Source organism: Danio aesculapii, chromosome 15 (assembly GCF_903798145.1).
Source record: "Danio aesculapii chromosome 15, fDanAes4.1, whole genome shotgun sequence".
Classification (NCBI taxonomy): Eukaryota; Metazoa; Chordata; class Actinopteri; order Cypriniformes; family Danionidae; genus Danio; species Danio aesculapii.
The window spans coordinates 20485858-20510579 of record NC_079449.1 but is presented as its reverse complement, the minus strand read 5'-3'; the positions used below and the strand labels follow the sequence as shown (position 1 = coordinate 20510579).

The window sequence follows — 24722 nt, the reverse complement described above, 5'->3', positions numbered from 1 at the left end:
TGTTGCCTCACAGCAAGAATGTCACAGGTTAAAGTCCCTACTGAACCAGTCGACATTTCTGTGTGGAGTTTACTTGCTCTTCCTGTACTCCTGTGAGTTTTGATTCACCAATCTGATGATTTCTAACTCACTATAAACAACCAGAGTTTCTTACAGCAGTATCTTCGTCTTGAAGAACACCCACACCCACCCCTACTCCCCCTCCTTTCTAGATGGGCGACACGGCAGCCCAGTGATTAGCACTGTTGCCTCCCAGAAAGAATGTCTCTTACTAAACCAGTCGATATTTCTGTGTGGAGCTTGCTTGTTCTCCCCGTACACTTGTTAATTTTTTCTAGTTTCCTCCCACAGTCCAAAAAATACGCAACCTAAGTAAATTGAACATACCAAATTGGCATCATAGTCAAGCTCTTAGCAAGCTGTATATCTCTTCTTAGCCGTCCCTATATCTGTTAGTAGTGTTAGAAAAGCAGTGGAGTTCATCGGGATCTACCAGAGCTCAAACTCCCCTCTCGCCCTGCTAACAGGAGGGAGCCCAGAGCTTGAGGATCTTATAAGCTCAAGGCTCTCTCCCAGGATAGTTTGCCAAACAAGCTTTATTATCAATCATTAGCTAAGTGTGAACTCTTTAAAAAAATAAGTAAGCTAAACTAATGTTTAAATCCAAATCATCAGTGAAATCATACAACTTGATTTCCCAAGATTAAAAGAAAGAATAATGTTAGAGAATGGTGGTAGTGGTGGTTAGCCTATCGATCGGTCTATTAATCATTCACTCTTCTCAGAGGTCGACAGGGTTGTTGTCCCCATTCTTGAGCAATTCACTCTCGTGTTATTCTGAAGGAGATTATAAAATCACGTCTTATATTTAGAAAGTTGAAAACAAGCATTATTTGTTTTCTACTTTGACCACCCACTTGAAAAAAATGCGGTAAATACAAGTGTTTTTGAAACATACAATAGTAAAGTACTATGTTGTTGTACTACAACAACTATAGTTCTATAAACAAAAACATTACCCAATCCTGTGCTAAGGTTTGTATAACTATATCAATTGAACTGGAGTATACTACAGTATTCATTACAGTTTATCAGTTCACGCTGTAGCATTCATTAATAAAGTCTTGTAAATGCTGTAATAATGTATAAAACACTTTCTTTCTTTACACGTTCTTGAAGTATGGTTGAAAAAACTATTAACTGCATTTCTATAGTATTTTTTTCATGTGGGTACTCCAAAATAGTATAACCAAATCAAATGTATTTACATTTTTTAAGCTGAATGATTAAGGTCAAAATATGTTTTTCATTGTTATTATTATAATTGGACTACACAAAAGCTGTGGATGAAGTGATTACTGCTTACTGAACAAAGATTAAAGACAATATAAAGTAAAAGAGAAAAGTTTAAGTAAAAGAAAATAAGTTTAAGTAAATAAAAGAGGGTGAGTGACCTCTAAGTCTATTGATCCACTGATTTCTCTTCCCCCAGATGGTCTGTTTTTCGGCCACATTCTCTGTGAAACAGCAGGATGAGGGTTTTTCTTCTGCTTCTCGGACTGCTTTCTTTCGCACACGCGGCTGAAGGTAAGATTAAGAAGAATGCACACTTATTTTGATACATTTTCTTTGTTATCCTGAATATGTACTCTTCTTTCTGTCAGAGTCATGTATTGAGCGCTGTGAAAATGGGTTTGATGCCACCAAGAGCTGTCAGTGTGACTCGATGTGCACATACTACAAGAGCTGCTGCACTGACTATGAGTCTTTATGTCGTATCAAGAGTAAGTGTTGTTTTAAAATACCAATTCATTTAAATGAAACCTAAACCTGTCCAAATGATAAGCTGTTTATGTCTCAGCTCGTGGAGACACCTTTCCTTTTCACCCCGAAGATGATTATGATGAGGAAACAAACAGCACAGAGGTTCCAATCAGATCCAGACCGCAGGTCAGAGTTTTGTCTCCATCTCCAGTGGAAATATCCAGCATGGTAACACAAGTTTTGGATACAGCGAATGACCCAACACCAGTTATTGCCACGGCTGCCACTCCAACCAATAAAAACCCAATCACAACACCAGGAGCAACCACAGCTGCTCAGCCCACACCAACTAAAGCTAAAGACCCTGATGCTGAAGTGTGCAGCGGCAGACCCTTTGATGCCTTCATGCAGCTCAAAAATGGCTCTATATATGCATTCAGAGGTAAAGCAGAGACAAGCAAAACAAATATATATAATATTAATTTATACCTCAGGCTTATTTTTAATAATAATCTTGTCCCAGTTTGTCAATCAAAGCATTTTTTTGGCTTTTGAAGTTTGAGTTCTGAAAATACAAAATGTCTGGTAACACTTTACAGTACAAGACACATATATAACATGTACTGTATATGCTAACGTGAAACAACAACACTGAAAAAAACGATGTTTGCTGTTTGTTCAAACAACCTATTTAAAGTGAGCTGAAACAACACAATTGTTGTTGTTTTTTTATTTCTTAATTGTTTTTTGTTTATAATAATTTCACCGCCATGGACCACGCCACACTTTGAGCTAGACTTTATTGTAGGGATGAAGGGGACGGTCAGAAAACAGTGGAATGAAGGGGAAGGGAAGTAAGAGGATAAACAGTGAACAGGTAAGTAGGTTGATGGGGCATCCTACGATGATGCTCAGAGTGGGGGTACCGTATCTGTAATACTTTGGTAGAGTGATTGGACCTAGGAGTGAAGAGAGGGTTATAGGATTGTGAATGGGAAGCGAGGATATAGAGGGAGGGAGGGGGGATTCGAAAGAACAAGAAAAACAGTGCTAGAGGGCTGGTCTGACTTAAATAAGTTTTAGGAAGTAGGTGATTGGTTAAGGAGACACAGTGAGGCGTGGTTCTGCCGCCAAACCTTTACTAACAAGTTAACTCCATTAAATAAATTAAAAAAATAAAATGTTCAATCCACTTAAACTGAAAATTCAACTCTGTGCTTGTTAACATTAGTCAATGCACTGTGAGTTAACATGAACTAACAATGAACAACTGTATTTTTATTAGCTAATATTACCGAAGATGAATAAATATTGTAATAAACATGTTTGTCATTGTTTGTTAATGTTAGTAAATGCATTAACTAACTAACTTCAATACACCGCAATACAGACGTGAACAATACAGTATCGCTTCAGTAATAATCATAACCAGTTATTATGTACTGACATCATTCATCACATATGCGTTATATGGCGGTAGCCTACTATGGCGAGAGAGTAATTAAAATGCTCCAACTACTAAAAAAACAGGTGACTGTGCACAATTAACTGCTTGTGAGTTTGCTGAACAGTCTTTCACTGACAGGGAAGTGGGTACATCAGAACCCAGCTCTCTCTCTCACTACTATGGCCCCTTTGACGTGCTGGCGTTTTGGCTGTTACAACAATAAGGTTACTTGTGATTGAGTGCGTGACCAATCATAGGCGTTTAAGAACTCTCTCAACAATGCTCAAAAAGCTAGCGGGATCATATTAACATTGGTTTATTTGCTATAAATGCTCATGTGGTTCTGTGCATGTATTTGAGTTTAGTTTGATACATTCAAAAAGAGTGTTTTCTTTGAGCAGGTAAAATTAAAGGTACAGTATATACCTTTTATAAATTAAGGTATACTGTAAGTAAGACTGGTTGTTTTAAAGGACAAAATTGTATAACAAAAAATAAGTAAATATAAATATATTTATACATTATAAATTTTAATACAAGAGTTATTGTGTTGCTAAGTAAAATATCAAATTGTGTATGTAAAGCATCGTCAATGCACCGTGATGCACCGAGATATCAAATTGAACTGAATTGATGGCATGATAATAACCCGAACCGTGAAACAAGTGTCGGTTCACACCCCTATTAACTAACATATGTGTCACGTATTGGAAAGTGTTACCAGATATTTTCAAAGTGTCTCTTTTTTTGGACTTATTTAGGACTCTTTTAATGAAAATAAAACCTTAAAATCAATACAAACTGAAATTGAAATTGTACTGACTCAATATTTGTTCTTATATTTATGTTGTTTACACACTTTTTTGCTCATTTAAAATGATATTTATTTATGTCGCCAGGAGAATATTTTTTTGAGCTAGATGAGAAATCCGTATTACCGGGTTACCCAAAGCTCATCGAAGACATCTGGGGAATAAAAGGTCCAATCGATGCTGCTTTCACTCGCATAAACTGCCAAGGAAAAACATATATCTTCAAGGTATGGATGACTTCAGATTTATATCTATAATGCAGACAAATTACAATCTTTATACATTAATTAATGAAGTGTCATCAAAAATATCAGAAATGGAAAACCTATAGTGTTATATTTAATTTTATTGTTGGGAATTATTTAATTTGCTTCACTTCAAGATTGTAAATGATTACATATAATATTATATTTAGCATTTCTGTGTGGCGTTTGCATGTTCTCCCCATGTTTGCGTGGGTTTCCTCCGGGTGCTCCGGGTGCTCCGGTTTCCCCTACAAGTCCAAAGACATGTGGTGCAGGTGAATTGGCTAGGCTAAATTGTCCGTAGTCTATGTGTGTAAATAAGTGGGGTTTATTCATAAACTAATTTCGAGAGGATCACATGCTTATGATTTATCACAGCCGGTCACGTATTAAGCTAATCAGTATGATCCAATCATATGAGCCATAAGCTACTATAAATAACCACAGTTTTCAGTCCACTTTATCTTCGTTTGGAAGAAACCACCCTTCCTCCTCATTCTCCTCCTTCACTATAGATCGGGCGGCACGGAGGCCCAGTGGTTAGCACTGTTAGCCCCACAGCAAGAACACTGCCAGCCCTGGTCCTGCCAGGTCGGTAGGTGTTTCTGTGAGGAGTTCGTATATTCTCCCTGTGTCCGCGTGGGTTTTACCCGGGTTCTCCGGTTTCCTCCCACCATCCAAATATATACATCATGCATAACAATCAAGCATTTGTCTAGCCCCCTTTTTTCCTCACGTGTACCCTTAGTTTCTGCAGACGGGGAGTTCTGAGATCCACCGAGCTCAGGCTCCCCTCTCGCTTTGCAAACGGGATGAAGCCCCGGGCTCGAGGATCCCTTGAGCTCGGAGCTCTCTCCCGGGACAGCATGCCAAACAAAGCTTTTGATGAATCATCAGCTAAGTGTGAACTCTTGAAGTGTATATGGATGTTTCCCAGTGATGGGTTGCAGCTGGAGGGGCATCCGTTGCGTAAAACATATGCTGGATAAGTTGGCGGTTTGTTCCACTGTGGTGACCCCAGATAAATAAAGGCACTAAGCCGAAAAGAAAATGAATGAATGAATAATATTATATCATCCTCAGGGTAATAAATACTGGAGATTTGATGATGGTGTATTAGATGAAGACTTCCCACGAGACATATCTGTGGGATTTGAGAAGATACCGGATCATCTGGACGCTGCCTTTGCCACTCCTGCACACAGCCATCATGGCAAAGAGAAGGTTTATTTTTTTAAGGGTCAGTACTGACTTTCAAGAATGAATTGAATTAAAATGTGCATTGGTGAATTTTACTTATCAAACCGTACATTCCTGCTTTATAGGAGATCAGTATTACCATTACGAGTTCAAGCACCAGCCATCCCATGAGGAATGCATTCAGATGTCACTGAGATCTCCCTCGATGCTCTTCAGAAGATACACCGATATATACTACGACCGATGGGTTGAGCATTTCAACCAGCTTTTTGGTGGAGGTAAATTTCTGACCCTGGGCCACAAAACCAGTCATAAGTGTCCCTTTTTTAGATTTTGATTTATATGTCATCTGAAATCAAAATAAATAAGCTTTGCATTGTTGTATCTATGTTTTTTAGGACAATATTTGGCTAGGATATAACTATTTGAAAATCTGGAATCTGGGGTTAAAAAATATTGAGTAAATTGCCTTTAATTGATCAAAAAAGTTTTGATATATTTATGAAATAAATATATCAAGGAAAGTTACAAAATGTCTTCATGGAACATGATCTTTACTTAATATTCAATGATTTTTGGCATCAAAAAAAATTATTACTTTGACCCATAAAGGGTATTCCAGTGCAACATATGCCTTAAGATAAGATACGGTTTTGTGGTCAGGGGTCACATTTTAGCATGCTATCAATATTATAAGCCTGGGAAGTGGTTCTATTATGCTTCCTTTAGTGTGTAATTTTGCTGTTTAAGCATGTAAAATATCTGTAAAGTTACAAGATAGGGCTGTATTACATAATTGAAGAATAATGAGGTCTGAATTCTGAATCAGGAGAAAAAATATTCAACATTGGCAGATATGAAATGTGCAATTCTGACTTTTCTATTCACAATTAACAGGGGAAAATGTCTGGGACCACATCAAATTGTCCTTCAGTCACAAAATGGCATTTTTCAACCTAATATAGTTTTTAAATAATTCATCACCCCCACCCCCACTTAAAAAAAAAACACTCCAAAAAGTTAATGATATAAATATCACTTTAGTCAGAAAGGGTAGTTGACAAATAGGCAGTAAAATGTTTTTGTAAAACATTGTTTTTGAAGAAAAAAAGTATATACAGTTGAAGTCAGAATTATTAGCCCCCTTGAATATTTAGCCCCTGTTTACTGTTTATTTTTTTCCCCAATTTCTGTTTAACGGAAGATTCTTTCAACACATTTCTAAACAAATAAAAGTTTTAATAACTCAATAACTGATTTCTTTTATCTTTGCCATGATGACAGTAAATAATATTTGACTAAATATTTAAGATTCAAGACACTTCTATACAGCTTAAAGTGACATTTAAAGGATTAACTAGGTTAATTAGGTTAAGTAGGCAGGTTAGGGTAAATAGGCAAGTTATTGTATAACGATGGTTTGTTCTGTAGACTATCGAAAAAAATATATAGCTTATAGGGGCTAATAATTTTGACCTTAAAATGTTTTTAAAAAAAATTAAAACTGCCTTTATTCAAGCAAAAATAAAACAAATCGACTTTCTCCAGAAGAAAAAATATTATCAGACATACTGTGAAAATTTTCTTGCTCTGTTAAACATCATTTGGGAAACATTTATTTCCCAGTGATGGGTTGCAGCTGGAAAGGCATCCGCTGAGTAAAAAACATATGCTGGATAAGTTGGCGGTTCATTCCGCTGTTGCGACCCCTGATAAATAAGGGAATAAGCCAAAGGAAAATGAATGATTGAATGAATGAATTGTGCTTGAGAAAGACTTGCCATTGGAGAGTTTTGAGATTTGGCTCACTGCATTTTAAATTATGAATGTACTAATTATATTAATTTTTTGCCACGTGTGACAATAGTTTTGATGGAGTCCAAACTCAAATAATTACATAAGATGTATTTGAAGTCGCTAATACCACACAGAAATGCTAATGAGTGGTGTGTTTGAACACCCTTGCTCTTTTTGACTGATTAATTCACACATGGTTTGTAAACATATATTACTTCCATTCCTCCAGCCCGGAGTCATCACGGCCATCACTTCATCAACAGAGACTGGATTGGCATCAAATCTCCAGTAGATGCTGTGCTAGTCGGCAGACTCTACATCACTCCGAGATGGCAAAACAGAAGGCGCCAGGACAGAAATCGGCAGGACTGGGACCAGCAGCAGGGTCAGCAATACGGGCAGCAGTGGGACCAGCGTTATGGGCAGCAGTGGGGCTCCAGGCGCAGACAGAACAGGTCACCCTACTGGGAGAGCATGGCTGAAAGGGGCATCAGCATTGGGCAGGAGTTCAGTCAGAGGCAGGACAGGTGGCGAGACCAAGACAGACGCAGAGACTATTATGACAGACAAAGTGACTACGATTATGACTACAGATACAAACCTACTGAAGACATCGTCTACAACATACTGCGCAGGAGTCAGCCTTTACAGAGTGTCTATTTCTTCAAAGGAGGTAATGAAAATAAATGAAAATATTATATTATATTATATTATATTATATTATATTATATTATATTATATTATATTATCATATATTATATTATATTATATTATACTATATTATTTTATATTATATTATATTATATTATATTATATTACATTATATTACGTTATACATTATATTATATTATATTATATTATATTATATTATATTATATTATATTATATTATATTATATTATATTATATTATATTATATTACATTATACTATATTATTTTATATTATATTATATTATATTATATTACGTTACATTATATTATATTACATTATATTACGTTATACATTATATTATATTATATTATATTATATTATATTATATTATATTATATTATATTATTTTATATTATATTATATTATATTATATTATATTATATTATATTATTTTATATTATATTATATTATATTATATTATATTATATTACATTATACTATATTATATTATATTATATTATATTACTTTATATTATATTATTATATTATATTATATTACATTATACTATATTATTTTATATTATATTATATTATATTATATTATATTATCATATATTATTTTATATTATATTATATTATATTACGTTACATTATATTATATTACATTATATTACGTTATACATTATATTATATTATATTATATTATATTATATTATATTATATTATATTATATTATATTATATTATATTACATTATATTATATTACATTATATTATATTACATTATATTATATTATATTATATTATATTATATTATATTATATTATATTATATTATATTATATTATATTATATTATATTATATTATATTATTTTATATTATATTATATTATTATATTATATTATATTACATTATACTATATTATTTTATATTATATTATATTATATTATATTATATTATCATATATTATTTTATATTATATTATATTATATTATATTATATTATATTATATTATATTATATTATATTATATTATATTATTTTATATTATATTATATTATATTATATTATATTATATTATATTATATTATATTATATTATATTATTTTATATTATATTATATTATTATATTATATTATATTACATTATACTATATTATTTTATATTATATTATATTATATTATATTATATTATATTATATTATATTATTTTATATTATATTATATTATATTATATTATATTACGTTACATTATATTATATTACATTATATTACGTTATACATTATATTATATTATATTATATTATATTATATTATATTATATTATATTATATTATATTATATTATATTATATTATATTACATTATACTATATTATTTTATATTATATTATATTATATTACGTTACATTATATTATATTACATTATATTACGTTATACATTATATTATATTATATTATATTATATTATATTATATTATATTATATTATATTATATTATATTATATTATATTATATATTATATTATATTACATTATACTATATTATTTTATATTATATTATATTATATTATATTATATTACGTTACATTATATTATATTACATTATATTACGTTATACATTATATTATATTATATTATATTATATTATATTATATTATTTTATATTATATTATTATATTATATTATATTACATTATACTATATTATATTACATTATACTATATTATTTTATATTATATTATATTATGTTACATTATATTATATTACATTATATATTATATTATTTTATATTATATTATATTATGTTATCAGTAAAATAGTCACAAATTATTAATGGAATTATTTAATCAAAATGAATCTGATATTTAATTTTGTTTAATGACTGACTGCATGATTTTAAATGTATATTACAATATAATATGTTAGTCTACACTGTAGTTGTGCATTTATATAATATTTGGTGTTAAAATTGTATTATATTCTTTCAAGTAAGAACTGAAAATGATCATTTATTTCAGATATCATTTTTATTCTACTCTATTTAATTATATTCAGATGACATTTTCTTTTTTTTTTTGTACAGATAAGTATTACAGAGTGAATCTCCAAACGAAGCGTGTTGACTATGCCAACCCTCCATACCCAAGACCTATCGGAAAATACTGGCTTGGCTGCAAAGACACGCCCGGAGCAGAAAAACGATGAGTCCATCTATAAAACACTGCCATTTAATAATATTTATCATACAAAAAAATAACCTCCTTTATAGAATATCTGTGCTGGTTTTGACACTAATAGAAAGACACTGTTCATAATGTTTTACAGGCCGTAGTAACTAATCTGAGTTATATTCTTACTCATGCTCAGTTGACATCATGTATATTTTATTCAAAGTATAACAGCTTAAATGAACTAATACATGGATTTGATCATATTAGAATTGGACTAATATGAAAATAAAAGAACATTTGTATTCCTCAATAAACAATGCCTTCGAAAGTCCTCTTGAGTTTACAGTATTAACAGAAATTGCTTTTGGTTTTTGGCTTTTATCTTCATCGACACAGTTAAAGAAGTTTCTTGTGGTTTTTACTGCCAACAACCAATGTCATGAACATTTCCAGTCAGTGTTTTGACACACGTTATCTGTTTATTGTGGTTTCATGCTATATTCTTAGTCTACTGCCAATAGCAGGCAGTTTTATAAGGCAAAGTTTATCTACATAACCTCATATTACATGTTCAGAGTCATGCTGCCAAGAACAACTGCTCTCTAGGGATGCATGTAAAGACTGATCCTCATTTATCATGCATAGAGAGGCCAAAAACCAAAACATGCCATTGCACAGGAACATATACAGCCTTAAGACAAAAGACACAGGAAGTACCTGTCAGATTATTCCAAGCCAGATGTATTTAAATATATATATATATATATATATTATTATGGAAATTATTTCATGCATAATTGCTGTGGGGTTCTTATCATGGCTCAGTATTGATTTACACCACTGTAAAATGCATTAAAAACAGTGATAATGTGAAATATGATTTACTGCAATTGGAATTTTAATTTGAATGCATTTTAAAATGTAAATTGTACCTCTGATGGCAAAGAAAACATCTGTATCATTACTCATGTTTTCAGTGTGACAGGATCCTTTAGAAATCATTCTGACATGCTGATTGGGTGCACAGAAAAACTATTTCTTAATATCATTACTGTTGAAAACATCTGAGCTGCTTAAAATGTTCACTGAAAGGTTCTTTGGGGAACCAAAAATGTTTCCAAAAATGACTCTTTTATAATATTTATGTTTTAATAAGCAGATTTAAAGTGTTAATTTAATAAGTTAAAGTAAAAAAAATAAATCTTACTATCCTCAACGCTCTGGTTATCGGTGTATGAAAACATCAGTAATATCTGGTACATGAGAGAAAAATCTCAATAACATATTGAAAAAAAATCTTTTCTTTCTTTTTTAAATAGCTGTTTCAATTTAATGGACATGACATGAAAGAGCAAAACGTCTTATTTTTAAGCAGTCATGTTTACTTATATAGTTTAAACATACAGTACAAATCAAAGGGAAATAATGCCCTTTTAAGAGTGTGTTCACAGATTTCTCTCTTTATAGGCACAATATTACTCGTTTACCTACAGATGGCAGAAACTTGTCTCTGAAACTTGTAGTAGATCTTGATTTGTGCATCTTTTTTGCCTTTACACAATTTAGTTCTCAAATTATAAAATGTCATCACATGCATGCACACAGAGTGATTGCATTTAACAAAAAGCACTGTTTAGGAGAAGTTCTGTTGCTAAATATACAGTAGAATCAGAATTATGAGGCCCCCCTGAATTATTAGCCCGCTTAACAGAAATAAGTTTCATTCATTCATTTTCTTTTCGGCTTGGACCCTTTATTAATCTGGGGTCGCCACAGTTGAATAAACCGCCAACTTATCCAGCATATGTTTTACACAGCGGATGCCCTTCCAGTTGCAACCCATCGCTGGGAAATATCCATACACACTCATTCAATTTAGCCAACCCAATTCACCTGTACCGCATGTCTTTGGATTTGTAGGGGAAACCAGAGCACCTGGAGGAAACCCACACAAACACTGTGAGAACATGCAAACACAGAAAAGCCACCTGACCCAGCTGAGGCTCAAACCAGCGACCTTCTTGCTGTAAGGCGAACGTGCTACCCACTGCGCCACCATGCAGCCCCGAAAATAAGTTTTTCATAACATAACAATTTTAACAACTAATTTGTAGTAACTGATTTATTTTATCTTTGCCATGACAGTACATAATATTTGACTAGATATTTGTAAGATACTAGTATTTAGCTTGAAGTGCAATTTAAAGGCTTAACTAGGTTAATTAGGCAGGTTAGGGTAATTAGGCAAGTTATTGTATAACGATGGTTTGTTCCGTAAACAATAAAAAAAATAGAGCTTGAAGGGGCTAATAATTTGGACCTTAAAATGTTTTTTAAAAATTACAAACTTCTCCAGAAGAAAAACTATTATAGGAAATACTGTGAAAATTTCTTTCCTCTGTTAAACATCATTTAGGAAACATTTGAAAAAGAAAAGAAAATTCACAGGAGGGGAAATAATTTTGACTTCAACTCTATATTATAAACCCAGGACTAAAAGTATTATTCTCATTATTAGTTTGAAATCTATCGAACCAAAACAACTAAATTGTGAACACACGCTTAAAACCATAAAATTTAGCAGTGTTATCAATGCTTTAAATAAACATTCTCATAATTGGGCTCATTTTCTGCTTGGTCCATAACTGTGTCATTAATAATAATCTCTGAAGAGGTGGAGACCGTGTCAGGCAGAGCCACAGTCTCATAAGTATGCTCAGTCTGTATGCCAGTCTCCTCACTGTCCTGTTCCACCTCTAAACTATGAAGCGGATCACTCTCAGGAACGCTTTTTAAAATGGAGGACAGTGGCCTCTTGGGGGCACTGTTCTCCTGAGGAGAGTCTGTTGCCCCAACTGTGCACGGAGAGCTGAGAGAGCTGTGCTTTTTACGACTAGGCTTCCTCATGACCACTTCTGATCGGCCTGACTCGTTCGCTTGCTCCCACGCGCTGGCTCGGGCTCCTAGTTTCCTCCGTGGAGGCTTAACAATCGCTTGGGCCTTCCCTTTAGCAGCTTCGTCTTTTTGCCTCTGGAGGCTTCCTAGTCTGCGCAGCATGGCCTGAACTGGCCCTTCTGAAGGAGGCTCTTGCTTGACCATTTTGGAGGTCTTACCTACAGTAACGTATACTGTTGTTAACTTCTCTGAATCTGCGTCCTGGCCCCCATCAGATGATTGGATGTTCTTTTTGGGGTTAGAAAGAGTGCGTCGTCTTCCACCAGGTACAGCGAGGTGAGTTCTCTGCAGGCCCGAAATATATCTTTCCGAATCATTTTGTGGTATTTCAGAGGAAGCTGTTTGCTCAGCAGAGATGTTTTCCTCATCGTTGTTTTCTTCTTTCTCTGTTTCTGTTTCGTTATTCTGGTTTCCCTGTCCTCCTTGCAGTGCGGAGATCATCAGGACGCCCCAGGGTTTGGGTTTTCGAGCAGTCCCTTGCAGATCTTGGGTTGAACTGCGACGCTCTTTTGGGCTGAACTTTGTACCCTCTGCGAATGAAACCGAAGGACGTTTGGATTTGGCGATGCTGGAGGTACGAGGGATGCCAAAAGCTTGTGACATGTCCTCGCTGCTGAAGGTTGACGGGTCAGGGAAGAAGTTACACTTGGAGTTAAGCTCCTGAAGCTCTCCGCCGGCCTCAGTAAGAACATCTGTGACAGGAGGATGTTGAAACATGAATCATTGTGTTAGAATGTAGTACTGGACTGAAGCAGTTTCAATTTACTAGAAATTCATCTAGCTGCTTTGACACAATCTACATTGTAAAAGTTCTATATAAATAGATTAAATGAATTGAATACTGCTCTTCTCTGCTACCTGACAAAAGTCTTGTTGTCTATCCAAATTTTAGAAATAACAAATAATAACTTGACTTCTAGTTGATCGTTTCGTATCAGAAGTGGCTAATATAAAGGCAAAGTCCTCTAGATTACGGTTATTTTACCAAAATAAAATCTGCTCATGCTTTGATTTTTAATTAGGACAGTAAGGTCTGACTTTGTTTAAACAAAAATCTTGTCACTTAACAGAAATAATGTACAGTATAGAATATAAATTCATGGTGCAGTGGAAAACGTTCCATTAGTATTGTGCATGACTCCCATGAGCTTGGGCGACTGCATCCACACATCTCTGCAATGACTCAAATAACTTATTAATAAAGTCATCTGGAATGGCAATGAAAGCGTTCTTGCAGGACTCCCAGAGTTCATTAAGATTCTTTGGATTTATCTTTAATGCCTCCTTCATCTTACCCCAGACATGCTCAATAATGTTTATACTTGGTGAATGGGCTGGCCAATCCTGGAGCACCTTGACCTTCTTTGCTTTCAGGAACTTTGATGTGGAGGTTGAAGTATGAGAAGGAGCGCTATCCTGCTAAAGAATTTGCCCTCTCCTGTGGTTTGTAATGTAATGGGCTGCACAAATGTCTTGATACCTCAGGCTGTTGATGTTGCCATCCACTCTGCAGATATCTCACAAGCCCCCCATACTGAATGTAACCCCAAACCATGATTTTTCGTACACCAAACTTGACTGATTTCTATGAAAATCTGGGGTCCATGCGGGTTCCAATAGGTCTTCTGCAGTATTTGTAATGATTGGGATGTAGTTTAGATGATTCATCAGAAAAATCTCCCTTCTGCCACTTTTCCAAATGACCAACTAGAAGTCAAGTTGTTATTTGTTGCTCTTACAACTGGGATCGACGACAAGACTTTTGTCAGGTAGCGTATATGGCCACATTATGTGTGCTTCAAAAACTATGCCTTAGTTCTACATATTTGTATGAATTATATAAAGCCCATTAGACATTAATGTCAACATTTTTTTCATTAAATACAAAGTAATGCCTATGTAAAAAAATGTTATCATAAAAATTTTCTTTCCAAGTCCCCTAGAGTTAAACAGTTTTACCATTTTACCATAAGAGTTTTACCATTTTAAAATCCTTTCAGTCGATTTCCGGGTCTGGTAGGAGCACTTTTATCTTAGCTTAGCATAAATGTAACTAGACAGTAGTATCTTGTTTAAAAAATTCCAAGAAAAGTTTTGATCATTTTCCTATTTAAAGCTTGTTACATTGTGTACTAAAACCAACAGAAAATGAAAAGTTGCTCTTGTCATATACTCGTCGTATAAAGAATCAAGATACTTTGCTGCCATACCATGACTGCAGCAGGCACAATGGTATTTTACAGTGCTGGTAACTAGTTACCTAGCTAGGGGCTATTTCAGATGGTTCATAATATCATTGCATAAAAATCAACTGTTTAACTCTAGGTGACTTGACTCTGGACTATTTCCCCCATTTAAATACAGCCATTATAGCTCATGATTATTCCTAAAAAGGACACCCAATGCAAAACTCTTTCTGCAGCCATAAAAGAATAAAAATAGTGACAGTGAAATTAAAAATACTGAGTTAAACTGCTTTACCTTCCCTGGGTGGTTCACAGTAAACAGCTTCTCCATCCTCATCAGTTTCGAATGAATCTGTTACCCAGCCGGATGATGGCTGCTCGATGAAGCTGTGGTTAAATGTGAGCTCAGGATCATGATGCGAGACTGAAAACACACCGGAGAACATTTAAAGTCCACTTTATGTTCACCAAAACATAATCCCACTTAGATATACTTTATTTCTCAGCGACAACTACATTTTAGTAGAAACACGTTAACTTACCAGTAACCCTGGGCAAACCAGATGACCAAAGAGTGATGCAAGGCATTGCTGAACCCATGTTGGCCAACACAGTATAAACATGGTGCTTCATACGGACTGCAGGACTGCCATCCCCAACCGTGACCCTGAAGGACAGAATTGGAATCATAGTGGGTACATTTACATGGACATGAATATTCTAATTAGTAACCTTATTCAGAATAAGACAATATTATGATTGAGGTGTTTCCATGAGTTGCTTTTAGAATATTACTTTCATTTTCCAATTTTAGTACATTTAGAGCCAGATTTTCTAACGCAAATTTTATGGGAAGGCACTATTTAGATGAATCACGCAATGGAATTTGCTACCAAGTTTGCGCTCCTCAAATTGGGTATTAGCATCACGATTTAATGGCTAAAAAAGTGCTCTAAAATTAATTGACCCTGTTTAGTAAATCTGGCCTTTAGCGTTATAACACATAGACCGTAGACCAGAGATGCCCAAACTAGGACCTGAAGGCCAAAGTTGGCCCATGGTAACCGTTGATTTGGCCTGACAACCAATAAGAGAATTTATCCAGCATATGTTTTACACAGCGGATGCCTTTCCAGCTGCAACCCAGAACTTGGAAACATCCATTCGCACCACCCGCATTTCTTTGGACTGTGGAGGAAACCAGAGCACCTGGAGAAAGCCCACGCAAACACAGGGAGAACATGCAAACTCCACACAGAAATGCCAACTGACCCAGCTGGCACTCAAACCAGTGACCTTCTTGCTGTGAGGCAACAGTGCTAACCACTGAGCCACCATGTCACCCATTAAAGTATTTTTTCTATATATTTTAAATATTATTAAATTAGGAAGTTAGCATGGCAACTTTAATGCAATACAGTTTGGTATATTTAGCTTCAGCCCACCACCCTCAATCAAGTTTTATCTTTGGCCCTTCATAATAAAAAGTTTGGGCACCCCTGCTATAGACAATAGACAAGGGGTCACCAAACTTATTCCTGGAGGGCCGGTGTCCTGCAGATTTTAGCTCCAACTCTAATCAAACACACCTGAACAAGCTAATCAAGATCTTACTAGGTATACTTGAAACATCCAGGCAGGTGTGTTGATGCAAGCTGGAGCTAAACCCTGCAGGGACATCGGCCCTCCAGGACCGAGATTGGTGACCTCTACCATAGACTATAGTACATTATGACACTTCATTACATCCCCCCACAACACCATCAAGCTTTCCCTGCAGAATTACACATCAACAAAGTTCTTCTTCAGTGCCATATACAGTTTTGGGTGCTTCATTTTAAATATTATGAAGTTATCATGTGCAGTAAATTATTTGTCATGCTATACATGCAAACACAACTGATACAAATTCTTGCTCAAAGCTTTAGACTTTTGTTTGATGTCAAAGTGTCCACTCCAGTGTCTGAATTCTGTTGCAAAATGTGGGGCAAAGTCTGACAAGATGGTAATAGTGTGAATAAAGTCCACGTCAACTCCATATTTCAGTATGTTGATGTATTTCATATATGGAATATTGAGTTGGGGGCTTTCCTTTAGCACAAATAATTCCCTCAAACCAACTAACAGTCCGAGGGGCATCGTTAAGAAAATTGTGGTTGAAACCCTCAAACTGATGTCCGCAGAGAAGGACCGCCAATCCAAATGTAGAAGCAAATGCTCAGACTTTGATTAACAATATATGTCGTGAATAAACTTGCACAGATTGCTCACTTAAAGAATATCAATGTGCGCTAGCAAAATAAAAACTGTGTTTACTTCGAGTATGACTTGAATAGCTGGATTAAGGTAATCAAAAATCAGTTTAAATGATGAATTCTTGATCAGAGTATTGTCTTAATTGTGTTCCTATCAGAATGTTGTTGTACTGTAGATGCAAATATACTGATTGTTGCATGATATAAGATTACAAATAACATATTCATACCTATCCTTTCCTTTGACTGGCCTCCCACAACAGCAGCAGCAGAACAACAAGGCGAGTATTAATATGCAGAGAGGAATCAAAAGCCCTGCTAAAAGACCTGCTCTGCTACCTAGTAGAAAAACACACAAAGAAGGGATGAAGGGGGATGTGGATACCAGCTGTGAAAACCAAATATTGTGTTTGTACATACTGTTTGGACAAGCCCCTGTGGCTGGATGGCAGGCTTGATTTCCACAATCACATGTGGAGGAGCAGTTGATGCCATAAAGGTTAAGAGGACATGTGCTGTTACAGCTACAACAGAGATTGACAAGTGAGAGACGCTCATTTGAATCTTACAACAAGTTGAAAACATCCTATAAATACCATTGTACCCTCACCTCTCACCCTGAAAGCCAGGAAGACAAATGCAACTTCCTGTCACATGGTCGCAGTGGCCGTGATTGCAAGTTTTACAGAGGAAGCGACAGCCATCTCCGTATCTACCATCTGTGCAGGGTTTGTCACATCTGCGGAGAGAAAGAAGAAGACCAAAATCGTTAGTCAACTGAAAGATCACATTGTTCAAAATAAATTAGATTGGATTCTGCACATAAAGAAAAGTGACTATGTATCGTAGCCACAAATATTTGACATGCTCAACTAATGTTTAAACTGAACTGCAATGTAGATAACAATGTTGGTTCTGTTTGTTTCAAAATCTCTTGTTTTGATACTGTTTCGTTGTTCAATCCCAAATAACTGGGTACATTTCATTTATAAACTAATAGCCAGCTGATGAGAGTCATTTAGTAATGAATGAGACTTAAAAGAACCAGCTCAAGAGAGTCATTTGTTTGTGAACCTGACTACACAGTTCACCATGCATGATTGATTCACCAAAAAAGATGGATCATTAGAAACATTTTGTTGTGACTCAGACTAGACTGCTTGGCTGATTCACTAAAAGGAACTGGTTCAATAGAGTCATTTGTTCTTGAATCAAACTGCACTAGTTTTTTTTAATTCACAAAAAAAGGAGCTTATAAGAGCCACTTGGTTGTAAATCAGACCAAACTGGACTATTAATTCCTTAAAAAGAATCAGCACATACGAGTCACTTGTTCATGAATTATACATGTTTTTAATCTCACGAAAATGGTTTAAAGGTGTCACCGAGTCATGAATCAGACAACACAGGTCCATTGATTCACTAAATAGAACAGGCTGATCACAGTTAATGGTTCCTGAATACACTTGTCACACATTAAATATTTGATTCATTGAAAAAAGACAGCATATAGGAGCGACTTAGTGATGAATCAGACCATATTACTTAAGCTGCAGTCACACTGCACTTTCCTCCCTATAGACGTACATTCATAAGCACGTGAATGCGTCAGACCGGAAACACAAGCTTGTGCAATAAGTTTCGCAGTTCGCTGCTTTGCAAAGTTCAAGCTTGATAAACTCTGACCTGCGAAATCGCATCACTTGACTGCGTGAGACCAATCAAAGACCAAACATGACCTCTCTGGACAGAAATTTAAAACATGGACCAATCGCTGGCTTTTTTTAATGTCTAATCATCTTGTTTAATCCCACCCCTTTTTGCAGCACTTGTATGACAGAATTTTGCATGCACAAACTCTAGTGTGATTTTCACTAAAAAGTATTCAAGAGTTCACACTTAGATATTGCTTAATATTATTAACAGATTTGGCATGCTGTCCTGACGGAGAACCCTGAGCTCAGAGATAACTGAGCCCAGGGCTCCCACGTGGTCAATGGGCATGTAAGGGGATACGAGATCAGGTAGTTCTCGAGAGCTCCCCATGATAAAGGAGAATAAGGGGTGCATTAGATAAGGGAGTTAGGCGAGACGGGCTATTTATTGTGAGTTTGGAATAATCTTTATTAATGATTGCAGATGGCAGACCAGCAGCGATCAATCATATCTTGTGCTCCTCTCGAAATTAGTTTGTGAAACTTCATTTAGCTCATTTGTTTGTGAATCAGACTACACTGGTCAAACTTTTTATTTTAATCACTAAAAACACACAGCTTATAAGAGTCATTTGGTCATCAACCAGTATGTTAGACAACAGAATGTTTTCTTTAAGAGCTGAACTCCAGTAAATGTACCTTGGTCCAGTCCAGCCAGGATTACATTGCAAACATGCTCCAGTTTCCGGATCACATGGGTCCATGTTTCGACAATACGGACAAACTTCTTGGCAGCGATGGCCATAATAACCCGCAGGACAGCGTTGATCACAGCGAGTGCCATTCCATCCTGGTTCACAGGCATCACACAGGCCATCCAACTTAGAGCAAGGCCTGCCTCCTTCACAATGTCCACAGCTGCACTCACACATACATAAGAGGACACAGAAATTATCAACGAACATTGTACTGAATAATGAAAGCTTTAAATAATGAATAAATGCTCAAATGTACATAATGACATGAATTTATAATGTCCTGCTATATCTGAACAAATATACAGTTCAAAAGTTTGGGGTGAGATTACCCAGACTCATTCTTCAGTGTCAAACAATTCTTTAAAAATCTGTTATGCTGATTTGGCAATACATGATAAATGTTGAAAACTTGAACCTTTGATGCTTTTTTCATGAATCATTGAAAATGGACAAATCCAATGTTGGTTTTATTTTTATTTTTTTTACTGAATTTCAAACTGCTGAGTTTGGCCCTATTTGACCCACTGTTGGGTTAAAACAAACAGCTTTTGTGTTTATGTGTGTGTTTTTTTATTGAAATCTTTGGTAAAATTATATATATATACTGTAACTTTAGATATACTTAATGTGTCCTTGATAAATACTAAAGTACTAGTTGTAAAAAAATTTTCATTCATTCATTTCATTTTTGACTTAGTTCCTAAATTAATCTGGGGTCGCCACAGCAGAATGAACCGCCAACTTATCCAGCATATGTTTTACACAGCAGATGACCTTCCAGCCGCAACCCAGCACGGGGAAACACCATACATTCATTCATTCACACACATACACTATAGCCAATTTAGCTGTAAGGCGATTACGCTACTCACTACGCCACCGTGATGGCCAAAAGTACTAATTTCTTTAACAATAAAAATGTATTGAAAACACTTGTTCAGCTTAATATTTCTGTAAAAATACATTAAGCTACACCATTTACATCTTTTAAAATGGCTTTACTGGTTTTTGATACATTTCATGCATCCTAGCTGAATAAAAGTATTTATTTTTTTCACAGAAAAAAAGTATAAATAATATTAAAAACAACTTTGATTCTTTATTTTTTATAAACTAATACATTTTGTTTCATCTTTTTGTTATTGTTATTTCATAATGAAAATTTAAATCTGTTTGGTTCCTTCCAAAGGGACTCTATATCGAGATCCTCAGGGAAGGATTTGAAAAAAGTATGGTATATGTCAGATGTAATCTGATGGGCTTTCTTTAACACCTGGATTTCAAAGAAATAGGATAACCCTGGCACTTTTACCCCTAATACTTTACTGCAGGTAAACCTTAGACAGTGAGTTCTTCTGTTTTACTTTTAAAGAAGCAAACCAACAAATCAATAAAAAGGTTCAAATGGATTCTATATAGGCCTTATAAAATGCCACTATCTGAGTCCTATCAATATTAAACTTTGCTCATTTTCACAGACAATAAAGTCTTTGTTGGCCTGTCCTACATAGTCTTTCAGTATTTTCATTAAAATTTTTCTTATTATCAATACTAGTACCTTTCGACTAATACGATCTGGTGGTTCTCAACCACAGTACCTAGAACTACTTTCTGCTTCCACTGCAGATCAATGCACATCTCCCTTGTTTTCTCTGTGTTCAGACGTTGACCAGCCTCTCGACACCAATTTGTAAAATACTCAACAACATGTCTCTGTTCCCCCTCCTCGCCAGACACAAACTTACAATAACGGTGTCCCTCGCAAACTTAAGAATGTACCAACTACGACACTCATATGTGTATAGGATGTAAAGTAGAGGAGAAAGAACACAACTTTGTTTTGTTATATTAGACTTTTCTTTAAATCGCTTTTAATAAAGACATACTTGATGAATTAAAGTATAAATTAAATGATTAAATAAATAAAAAGTGACCCCAAATGTTTGATTATACAAATTAATAGAATAGCTCTCCCATAATCTGCTCTTCTGATGTTTTAATCCAGATGTGACCAACTGTGCTCCTGGAGATCTACCGTCCTGCAGACTTCAGTTGCAACCCATATAAAACACACCTGCCTTTAATTATTGGGTGCTGTTCTGATTAATTGGTTCAGGTGTGTTTGATCAGGGTTGGAGCTGAACTCAGCAGGAAGGTAGATCTCCAGGAGCAGGGTTGAGCATCCCAGTTTTAATCCTACCTCTCCCCTCACCTGTTCTTACAGCCTCTGCCATATTTTCCACTGTCACAAAGCTCATTGCAGAAAGGCTCTTTGTAACCTGGGTAGCACAAACAGCTGCCAGTTTGCACATCACAGTCAGCATAGTTAAGATTGCAAATGCAGCGGCGGTCACAGGACAGGCCCCACCAGCCATGCAGGCACTGGCATGTCCCAGTGCGCTGCTGACAAGGGGACACATAGCAGTTGCATGGCAGGCTGCACTTTTGGCCCCAATAGCCCTCAATGCAAATGCAGCGGCCTGTGGCTTGGTCACAGGTGGAGGTAGCGAGGTGGCACTGACAGGCTTTGGAGCAAGTGGACGTCCACCAGCCCTCCTCACAGGTGCAGTTTCCATAGACAGGGTCACATTTGCCATGGCGGCCACATTTACAGCTGTTCTGGCACAAGCTGCCCCAGCGGTTGGGCAGGCATGAGCATACACCAGTGACTGGATCACAGAGACCATGAGGGTGGCAGGGACAGAACTCACGACAGTCTGGCCCCCAAAACTCAGGAGGACAAGCTGTGGAAAAAGCATATTCAGATTTGTTACAATAATGCAATGCTATTGGATTGCCAGCAATGCCAACATATAAACTTTTGTCAAACAATTAATCACACTTGAAAATAAAGTTTGTATTTACATAATATATGTGTTGAATTTTCGGGTTCTGCATTTTATTTGTGAAAATAATCTGTAAAGTTACTAATAAACAGTCATTTAAAAAAACTGTAAAATGCATACAGGCTAGTTACATTGGCCATTGTGCTTTTGTTTAAACCTGGCAACCCTGAGGCTGATTCTGATGCTTTTTTTCTATTTATTTAATTTTTTTATTAACAATGCTTGAACAATAACAGTAAGGCATTAACACTTTTAAAAATTACACAAAAGACTGAGATAACAATCAATTTACGTTCACAGTCTTTCCATCCTCATTAACAAAACAACATATATATATATATATATATATATATATATATATATATATATATATATATATATATATATATAGATAGATAGATAGATATATAGATAGATAGATAGATAGATAGATAGATAGATAGATAGATAGATAGATAGATAGATAAAAGATGAATATAAATTTCTTGCTTTTTGGCTTTTCATCTCTCTTATTGTCTTCAAATAGTTTACATTCCTCTTTAAACACGACTAACCTTGGAGGAATTTTGAAAAATTTGCATTTATAAATATGAAATTTTAATAATAACAACAAATTATTAATTATATAAAATACATTTTTATCCTGAAGTATTATGCCAAACTTGATAATTTCCCATGAGAAGATGAAGATAAGTCTTACAGATATTTTCTGTTTCAGATTCTGATGCTTGACGGTTGGAACTATTTTTTGTTTGGCGGAGGAAGAACGGACAAGGAGTAACTGACAATATGTGCCAAATGTAAGTAATTCTGTGATATATTTATGCCTAACGTTATATAAAGTAATATCAGACTTGTACAATTCCTGCTTTTTTCGTGTAATATTTTTTTATCTTTAAATTGTAAAACGCCGTTCTACAACCAGAAACTGAGGTGATGTTAACGTTACTCACGAGTTTTGCACTGGTAACCGTAAAATCCAGCTTTACATCGACAGAGTCCAGGGTAAACACACACTTCATCCTGAAGACAGCCTCTTTCTCCCTCACAGAGAGCTGAGAAAACAAAAAAAGAAGGATAATCCGGATCTATACGCTACAGAAAACTGTAAGTTAACATTACCCGAAACGACTATTTCTCAAAACTGCTAACATCAGCAGGCCCACAGGAAATAATACTATGACCTTGATTCATTAATGAAACAACACATCAGGATATTTTGTATTAAATGTACAGATGATAGCATGAATACTCACGGACAGTGCATTCATCACCGCTCTGGCCCCATCCAGAACAACATATTGCAGAAGAATCCCTGAGTCATAAAATAGAGCAGATTAATCTTTTGATTAAAACATAAATAAGTTTATTTAGAGGTTACAGAGAAAAAAAAATAGGTGTAAAACATCAGAAACTCTCAGGTAAGACAAAATACCAAGGACATCTCTTTAATAACTGAACTCGTTGAAAAGCAATTTAAGAATCTTTCTTCTCAGACAAAAAAAAGAAGAGATTTCAACAAAGAAAGTCTATGAGTTCAATATCATAAAAACATTTCACATCAAGTTCCCTTAAAAATATCTTGACGTTGGGATCCACATTTGTTTTTATGGGTCTATACCTTTATTGAATGTCATACAAGCGACATATTTGCTTTTATCTTTTTCTTTAAGAATTTGAAGATACTTCAACATAACAGCAGTACCTGACACTGAGGCAGACGTTCTTCCCGGTCGGAGAGAGTCTCTGAGCTGAGCACTGGACACACATGAGCATCAGTCCAAATGAGGTCAGAAAGGTGTCCATTCCCTCCGGACTGACCAAAACCTGTGCCACCTTCTCCCACCACAGCACCAGTACAGGTTAGTTCTGTATTAGTGAAACAGAAATGATCCAGTCGAGTTTCTTTAGCAAAATGGGCTCTCTGAATCCCTTTGTTTCCTCTACAAGTTTCCTGAGGAAGAAAAGCCAGCTTCCTCTAAT

The 24722-nt window shown here is 35.1% G+C and overlaps 2 protein-coding genes across 2 annotated transcripts; one reads left to right on the top strand and one right to left on the bottom strand.

Annotated features, from left to right (window-relative positions):
- The first annotated feature begins 1494 nt into the window (after window positions 1–1494).
- On the top strand, window positions 1495–10415 carry vtna (vitronectin a). Its single transcript, XM_056473796.1, has 8 exons — window positions 1495–1587; window positions 1665–1784; window positions 1862–2206; window positions 4111–4250; window positions 5352–5508; window positions 5594–5746; window positions 7495–7938; window positions 9997–10415. The coding sequence occupies exons 1-8, from the start codon at window positions 1533–1535 to the stop codon at window positions 10116–10118; spliced, it is 1536 nt and encodes a 511-aa protein (XP_056329771.1). The 5' UTR covers window positions 1495–1532; the 3' UTR covers window positions 10119–10415.
- Window positions 10416–11230: 815 nt separating this feature from the next.
- On the bottom strand, window positions 11231–24650 carry scarf1 (scavenger receptor class F, member 1). The gene is made up of 11 exons (XM_056473795.1): window positions 24445–24650; window positions 23996–24054; window positions 23693–23794; window positions 22106–22637; window positions 19835–20053; window positions 18091–18219; window positions 17901–18004; window positions 17711–17819; window positions 15768–15892; window positions 15521–15649; window positions 11231–13731 (listed from the first exon to the last, which is right to left on the bottom strand). The coding sequence occupies exons 1-11, from the start codon at window positions 24543–24545 to the stop codon at window positions 12674–12676; spliced, it is 2667 nt and encodes an 888-aa protein (XP_056329770.1). The 5' UTR covers window positions 24546–24650; the 3' UTR covers window positions 11231–12673.
- Between the last annotated feature and the right edge of the window lie 72 nt (window positions 24651–24722).